Source organism: Salmo salar, chromosome 19, assembly GCF_965601325.2.
Source record: "Salmo salar chromosome 19, fSalSal1, whole genome shotgun sequence".
NCBI lineage: Eukaryota > Metazoa > Chordata > Actinopteri > Salmoniformes > Salmonidae > Salmo > Salmo salar.
Genome location: NC_138309.1, coordinates 73,992,684 through 74,001,069, shown reverse-complemented (window position 1 = coordinate 74,001,069; position 8,386 = coordinate 73,992,684). Strand labels below are relative to the sequence as shown.

The window sequence follows — 8,386 nt, the reverse complement described above, 5'->3', positions numbered from 1 at the left end:
TTTGAGGGAAATAAAGGGTTACCTCCTCTATTGACGTCAGAAGTATGAAGGAGAAACGGACTCCGCCACTCCACAGCACAGGCAGTCATGTTGCCTCCTACTGACAAGACAACCCCAGCGACAGAGGAGGAGTAGGCTATGTGTGGACCTCTGTCCGCTCTTCATACATACATACATACCAGCGGAAAATACTATGTGTTGAAAAGTTGAATGGGGTGACTATAGGGTTCCAGCGCTTTCCATAGTAGCCTCTACAGCAGTGAAGCGCGCGGTCTGGGATAGGAATGACTTCAACATCGGAAGGGAGACGAAATAGCCTACATACCTTGTTGGATTAACAACATATTAGAATAAACCTCCATCAGGACAGTCGGGCAGGTAGGCTACGTGATTTGCATAGCTACATTCAGTTTGCATTTTTAGGCAGGTGCGGTTGTGAGCAACGTTGTCTTGAGGCCAGTCTCATTTCCTAGCCAGTTCAGTAGGCAGTTCCTAATGTACAATAGCCTACATTTTTTACGGAAGTAGGTACCTGTAGGTTTTTACGGAAGTAGGTACCTGTAGGCTTTTCATAAAACTACATGAATACCAGTTGTTATTTTCTATTACACGTGACATGTCTGTTCTATTCACGACGGGGTTAAGTAGAGTCAAATGATAGCCCGCTATCCTTTACGCAACGATGGGCTGGCTACTTGGTATCAACTTTCAAGACGGTGACATTGTATCCAGAGGTTTAAGCAGGTTGTCTAATTGTCTGTTACTCAGGGCAGGTTCCAGGCATAAGCGGTCCCAAAACATTTTTTAGGTACTCCGTTTGTCTCAACATACTAATGCGTATAGTATAGTACACCAGGTGCCATTTCGAAATGCAGCAGTAGTTTTTGTCTTATGTCAGGCACTGACAGTCACTCAATTAGCCATGTCAGCAAATCATTTTTACATTGATAGTTAGTCTAGCCAGCTATTCAAACTTGTAGTAATCATAACGGAATACCAACCGGGCACTTGCCCAGAGGCTACAACAATCTATATTAGATTGGTAGTAGCAAAAACATCAAGGCTAAATGCATTCACTATTCTCTGTATAGGCTAACCCAGAATTAAACCCGTGGGCTTCATTTTCTAGGAAATTGGTAACCTTTTGAGGAGGGAAAGGCCTTTACTGCATGGCAATTCCATTGGCCTGCGAATGCCACAACATATGTGGTTGATAGGCTGTTCAGCAGTCCCCTTCACAGACTAGCTGGAAGACAGCCCAATTTGTCGCCACGCGGTCGAGCCCAAATTGGTAGTAATGTCCTCTGCGCAAGGGCGCATTGGAGACCCACGAGAAACGAGCCTCTCCGCTCAAATCAGTTGGTTCGGATTTCCAATTACAGCCAATACCATATAGAGCTAACAATGAATCTCCCTTCTCATCCTCCTCCTAGCCTCCATCATTTGCAAGACATCTCCCACTGCAGAAGGGGTGGTTTGCACTGAGCAAAATAAATAGTCTAATTTATCTGGTCCCTCGGGAGGCATCGACCTTGCTTCCTGTGACTGAGGAGGTTATTGTTATAAAGGACCGTTAACCACGACTCCCTGCCACACATTTACCTCCATCTATGTGCATCCCCATAAGATTAGGACACACGCACACACCAACCCACACTCGCTCACCCTTCATCTCTGCAGGAGACTGAAAACCTTCCAGGCTGACTGGCTGTCTGTCATGAAGAAGCGAGCCAGTAAGGCGTTGGAGCTGGATGAGCCTCTGTGCTGCTGTGAGTATGTGGACCGTCAGGGGGGGCGGAGCCATGTGGCAGCCTGCTGCTGTGACTGTGAGGACCTGGACGATGCCTGTGACAGGTGAGGGAGTGGCTTACCCATCTACGGCCAGTTACCTTCACACTCTTAGCTAAATATTCTTCATCCAGTTTGGCATCACATCAGAAACTAAATGTCTGCTTCTCTCCCTCAGATGGCTGAAGAAAGAGCCCCAGAAGGCAGATTCACTGTCCCGTCTGGTTACCATGGTGAGCGACCGCCTCCGTGTTCCCTGGTTCTGGGGTGGAGCCCGGCGTGTTGATCTATCGGTGCTGCCCCCGCTGCTTCTACTTCCTGTCCTCCTACACATCGCAGCCCTTCACTTGCTGTTGGGCATGGTGGTTCTGACCACTCTACCGGTACTGGTTCTATGGTACTACTACGTCATCCACCGTAAGAAGGGCCGGACTCTGTTCTTCCTCAGCCTGGCCCTGTTCTCCCTGGGCTACATGTACTACCTCTTCCTCACCGAGGTCTTCCCCAGGGGGGGTGTAGGGCTGACCCAGCTGGGTACAGTGACCCTTGGGGTGGCCCTCACTCTGGCCTCACTCATCCACACCAAGAGAGAGCCCGGCTACGTACGGCCTCACACGGCCGACGTCCACAGCACAGTGACCTATCACAGCTCACCTCTGGACAGAGACCCCGCCAACACCGGCCTCAACGGGGTCGGGCAGGAAGTGGTGCTAGCCAATCGGGGGAGTGGGTCGGAGCAGCAGGGCCAAGGGGTGGAGCAGAGGGAGAGTGGGCGGAGCAGGAAGTGGTGCTCTACGTGCAGGGTGGTGCGGCCCCCCAGGGCGGGACACTGCAGGATCTGTGGTGTCTGTGTCCTGAGGCTGGACCACCACTGTGTCTGGTGGGTCCTCTTAAAACACCTCTGTCTGTCTGAAAAGGAGGCCCTTCTCTGTAATTTAGTACACATGCCATGTCTAAGCAGTGTCATGCCAGGCCTAAGAAGCAATGTTTAAGCAATTATCAGTGACATTATCTTGCCTCTGTGTCATCAGCCATAGGCTTGTGTTTCTGAGTCACACTGATCTGTAACGCACACAATCGTGCAAAAAATATATATAATTCAATTACTCGTACAGATGTGTGTGTGTGTGTGTGTGTGTTTGGAGTAATCATGGGTTCTAAGTAACTCTTACATTGTAGTCGTTAAGCAGCAGATGCTCTCATCCAAATTACAAATCAGAGCTGTGTGTTTGTGTGTTTGGTTTAACCGCATGGTCTCAGTACTGTGTATTGTCTGTCTTTCTGTGTGTCGTGTCTGTCATGTCGCCACTGTGGCAGGATAAATAGTTGTGTGGGCCAGGCCAATCACCGCAGCTTCCTGTCGACACTCCTCCTCTTCCTTTTGACCTCTCTGTATGGGATCAGTCTGGTGCTGCGCAGCGTGTGTCCCCAACAGAACCTGCTCAGCGCCCTGCTCTACTGCCCAGGCGTCTACAATCAGTACAGGTAACAGGGATGCACAGGACACACCTACCCCATTTGTAGACACTAACTACCATAGCGCCTATTGACGACAGTATCTTCTAACTCATCGCTTGCGGTACTGTTTTGGAAACATAAGGAACGTATCTTTCATATCAGGGATAAAAAAGGTAAATGACTTCACACCTTTTGTAGGGTTTGGGTTAGTGTTCCCACACGGCCATATCTCCATGTTACAGGAAGACATAGCTGATTAGCACAGGTGGCAGCTATCTAGTGTGCTCCAAACACCTGTGTGTAAGCTAACTGGGGAGGAAGTGTAGTTCCTCAGCTGGAGGCACACAGTGTATAGATCTGTTTAAAACTGCTACAGTAATTGTATATTTTTTATTTGAAAGATTCTTTCCCGCTGACATGAAAGATAAGGGGCATATCAGCATATGTTTCAAAAACCGTTTAGAAAGCAGTGATTATTGATGTTTTCTAAACGTTATAACACAGCGTCGTAATTGTAGTTTACACGGAGCCAAATGTAACGGCTGAAAACCCAACATACAGTGAAGATGGGTTTTTGAGCGCTAACACACACCATGCACACAATCGCGTCCAGAATCACCAACAAACTAACATGGTCCTAGCCCACCAAGACAGTCGTGAAGAGGGCACAACAAAACCTATTCCACCTCAGGAGACTGAAAAGATTTGGCATGGGTCCTCAGATTCTCAAAAGGTTCTACAGCTGCACCATCAAGAGTATCCTGACTGGTTGCATCACTGCCTGGTATGGCAACTGCTTGGCCTCTGACCGCAAGGCACTACAGAGGGTAGTGCGACAGCCCAGTACATCACTGGGGCCAAGCTTCCTGCCATCCAGGACCTCTATACCAGGCGGTGTCAGAGGAAGGCCCTAAAAATTGTCAGACTCCAGCGCTGGAGCGCCAAGTCTAGGTCCAAGAGGCTTCTAAACAGCTTCTAACCCCAAGCCATAAGACTCCTGAACATCTAGTCAAATGGCTCCCCAGACTATTTGCATTGCCCCCCCCCACCCCCTCTTTTACGTTGCTGCTACTTTCTGTTTATTATCTATGCATAGTCACTTTAATAACTCTACCTGCATGTACATATTACCTCGACCGGTACCACCTGTATATAGCCTCGCTATTGTTATTTTACTGCTGGTCTTTAATTATTTGTGACTTTTATTTCTTTTTTTTTGTTGGTATTTTTCTTAAAACTGCATTGTTGGTTAAGGGCTTGTAAGTAAGCATTTCACTGTAAGGTCTACACCTGTTGTATTTGGCGTATGTGATGAATACAATTTGATTTGATTTGCAGTATATGATGCACACACACATGATTAGCTCACTCACACACACTTAGGCATTAGAGGCTAAAATGAGCCTGTGAAATGAGGCGGTGTTGGTCAATAGTGTCCTAAAATACCCACTGGCACACAGCCAAATGGCTTCCTGGTCATTCTATAAGGGAACACAGAATTTTGAATTGCATCAATTCAGTATTTTCTCTATCTGGGACATTTAAGCTGTGAGGTTTTGAAATAGCCAGGTATTTATAGGGGTAATGTAGGTTAATAAACATTTCTATAAGAGATTTCATCATCGTATCTCACCCAACCAGGCCTACTTCTTTATCAAGCACTGACCCAGATTTACAGAGCAGTTACTGAATGTGGCTCTGCCGGGTTTATTGTGTAAGAGTGAATGTGTCTGGTTGCTGATGATGTGCGTTTTGATGTGATGTGTGTGTAGAATCGTTCCATGTCATTTCAACAAGCCATGACACCCACCATCTCAGATTCTTCTGAAATCATTTCTGTAGTTAGAAACAGATAAGATCAGCATTCCTGAAACATATTTTTGTTGGAAATATAATTAGATCTCTGAGAAATTAAGCTAATTGATTGCACCCAAATTGTCCATTTTAATTTATATGGTTCATATAATATTACATGAAAATATTACCTAACATCTGATTTGGACCCTATTTTTTTTAAACAATGAGTAAGACATGAGGAATCCAAAGACATTGTCAAAAGCAACCCACACCAATTCCACTCTAACAAGGAAAAACTGTTAAAAAAAAATCAGTTCTCTATATGTACTACATTTATTTAATATCATATGAATCATATACATTAAAATGGCCAATCTGGTTGCAATCAATTAGCTTAATTTCTCAAGATCAAATTATATTTCAACAAAATAATATTCTAGGAATGGTAATCTTATCTATTTCTAACAACCAAAACAATTTCAGAACAAATTTCAGATGGTGGGAGTTGAAATCCTTTCTTGTGCTTTTTGAGGTGGAACGACCCTGTAGTGTAACTGTATAGTATTGTCCACTATTCAGCGCTGTAACAAATGGTCTCTTTCTCAGCTTTGTGTGTGTGTGTGTGTGTGTGTGTGTGTGTGTGTGTGTGTGTGTGTGTGTGTATAGCCCCTTCCCTTTCACATTGGTGTTAGCCGATCTGTATAAATAACATTGATGTTATCAATAGGGTGTAAGCTCCCCTTAGCCCTTTGTTAACACATATCTGATTCCCAAAAATAAGGGCTGTGGGCTAGTGGCTAGGGATTTTCAGGAATATATGAGTAATATTAGTGTCTAAAGTGTGTGTGTGTGTGTGTTCCAGCTCGGCACTGTGTTTCACCTGTGCGTGGTACAGCAGCATAGTGACGGGTGGCCTGCTACACCTGCTGGTCCTGCAGCTCATCAACGTCAGCTACAACGTGACGGAGCGAGAGGTGCGCACCGCCCTCCGAGACAAGACCGCCCGCAGCCACTACTGGGGCCTCGTCGTTGACACGGGAGTCTACTCACATGGTTTCCGTGGCAACTGGGCAGAGTTCCTGACAATGGGAGAAGGCCTGCACACACCCTCACCCAGTCTCACTGACTTGGTGTAGCTGAGCTGCTCATCATCGTCATTACACCTTTAGAAGTGACTAATCAATTGGACGATCCAGGTAGAAGTTGCCCACAGAAACAGATCTAGGATCATTTTACCCTCATACCACAGGAGGCTGCTGAGGGGAGGACGGCTTATAATAATGGCTGTAACGGCTCAAATGGAATGGCATCAAACACGTGGAAACCATGTGTTTGATGTATTTGATACCATTCCACTAATGCTGCTCCATCCATTACCACGAGCCCGTTCTCCCCAATTAAGGTGCCACCAACCTCCTGTGCCTCAAAGAATCCTGACTTGAACCATAAGGGGGAAGAACACAAAACAGACCTTGGATCAGTGTCTAGGGGTAACTTCACCCTCAGTGGTTATGGGCTAGAGTTGAAGGATGCATCTGCTGTACTGTCTTTCACCAACAGATGGCAGCATATCTCCACACCTCAGACTTCTGACTGCCATCACCTTCTCTCCCCAGTTGTCCCAAATATTTATATATACACTAGATGACTGACAGGAGGCACTGTATTGAAGCACCTCCATCTTGGCACTGCCCCACCATTGTAAAAAATATTTTGCAAACTATAGAAATGCATTTACCAAATGTCTACATTAGTTTCTGCAACGTTTATTCTGTTACAGACACCTTAGTGCATCGTTTCCCAAGCTCGGTCATCAGGAACCCAACGTGTGCATGTTTTGGTGTTTGCCCTAGCGCTACACAGCTGATTCAATTGATCAAAGCTTGATGATTAGTTGGGTATTTGAATCAGCTGTGTAATGCTACGGCAAAAACCAAAATGTGCAGCCCTTAGGATCCCGAGGACCATGTTTGGGAAACCCTGCTAATAAATTACACTGAACAAAAACATAAACGCAACATGTAATGTGTTGGTCCCATGTTTCATGAGCTGAAATGTAAGAATCCCAGACATTTTCCAAACGTACAAAAAGCATATTTCTCTCAAATTTTGTGCATTTTGTGTTTACATCCCTATTAGTGAGCATTTCTCCTTTGACAATATAATCCATCCACCTGACAGGTGTGGTATATCAAGACACTGATTAAACAGCATGATCATTACACAGGTGCACCTTGTGCTGGGGACAATAAAAGGCCACTTTAAAATGTGCAGTTTTGTCACACAACACAATGCCACAGATGTTTTGATGTGTGCAATTGTTATGCTGACTGCAGGAATGTCCACCAGAGATGTTGCAAGAGAACTGAATGTTAATTTCTCTACCATGAGCTGCCTCTGTCGTTTTGTTTTTAAAGAACTAATATTACTGTGAACAAGTACAAAACAAATCCTAAATACTCATAATTTTGTTCCTGAAACATTTAAATGAAATGCAGTAGAATTCCATAAATTCCTATGGAGGACTACAGCTACTGGTGAGTGCCAATATGGCTGACCGGTGACTTCAAAGTCTCTCATTGGCGAATACATAGCAACAGCAATCCAGGGTTTATACTGTATAAATCATTGGTATCACCACAGTCCGTGTCATGGTGAAATGTACACTCCTGTAGATCTGAAATAGTTCAATGGTGAAACTTGCTAGCCAAACGAAAAAACAAGGTGAATCAATTCAGGATTCTTGAAAGTCAGGAAAATCCTTGTCCTGCAAAGAACCATTATTTTTAAAGTTGTAAAAATAGATTTAGCAGCTGTAGGTATTTATAATTACATGTGGAGTGGAGCTTGATCATTGATGACATCACGTGCACTGTGTAGGACCTTAAATTATTCTGCAATCATAATCTATTCGAAAAACACAATTTCCATTATTTGTCACAATAAAGAAAGTTTGACAAAATAAAAATCTACCCCTGTCGAACGAATAAAAGTGTTGTCAATGTTTAGAACATTTTTCCTATACTGTATCTGCCGTTTTCATTAGGCTACACACGTTTTTTGGCGTCATTGTTTATTTCCCCAAATAAACCTGTAAATGGGAACCCTGCCTACAGTGATCGGTTCTGTTGTGAAGTAGCGCCCAAGTCAATACCCTGTCCCTAAGCTAAACCATTTCCTACAACTACAATAACACAACCACGTATGGTACCGTGACTGACAGCCCAATCTCATCTCTACCTTTCCTTTTTTTTTTAAATCTCTGCTTGATCTTGTCTCCCATTATTGGGATGCAATTACTCCATGCAACTTTCATCCCTCCATCAATCGTTCTAACATTAAT

At 44.6% G+C, this 8,386-nt stretch overlaps 1 protein-coding gene across 2 annotated transcripts; it reads left to right on the top strand.

Moving 5' to 3' along the window:
- Window positions 1-35: 35 nt before the first annotated feature.
- Window positions 36-8,137, top strand: zdhhc23b (zDHHC palmitoyltransferase 23b). 2 transcript variants are annotated; one of them, XM_082965954.1, is made up of 5 exons: window positions 36-378; window positions 1,681-1,854; window positions 1,967-2,668; window positions 3,115-3,273; window positions 5,906-8,137. In XM_082965954.1, exons 2-5 carry the CDS (start codon window positions 1,718-1,720, stop codon window positions 6,177-6,179), a joined length of 1,272 nt encoding a protein of 423 aa, XP_082822080.1. In that variant the 5' UTR covers window positions 36-378; window positions 1,681-1,717; the 3' UTR covers window positions 6,180-8,137. The 2 variants fall into 2 exon arrangements, with proteins under 2 accessions (XP_082822080.1, XP_082822079.1); XM_082965953.1 differs by having other exon boundaries at window positions 37-378; window positions 3,106-3,273.
- The last annotated feature ends 249 nt before the right edge of the window (window positions 8,138-8,386 follow it).

Coding starts and splice junctions, on each gene's coding strand:
- zdhhc23b (XM_082965953.1), top strand. CDS start 1,718: ATGAAGAAGCGAGCCAGTAAGGCGTTGGAGCTGGATGAGCCTCTGTGC. Junction 1,855..1,966: donor CTGGACGATGCCTGTGACAG/GTGAGGGAGTGG, acceptor TCTCTCCCTCAG/ATGGCTGAAGAAAGAGCCCC. Junction 3,274..5,905: donor GGCGTCTACAATCAGTACAG/GTAACAGGGATG, acceptor TGTGTGTTCCAG/CTCGGCACTGTGTTTCACCT.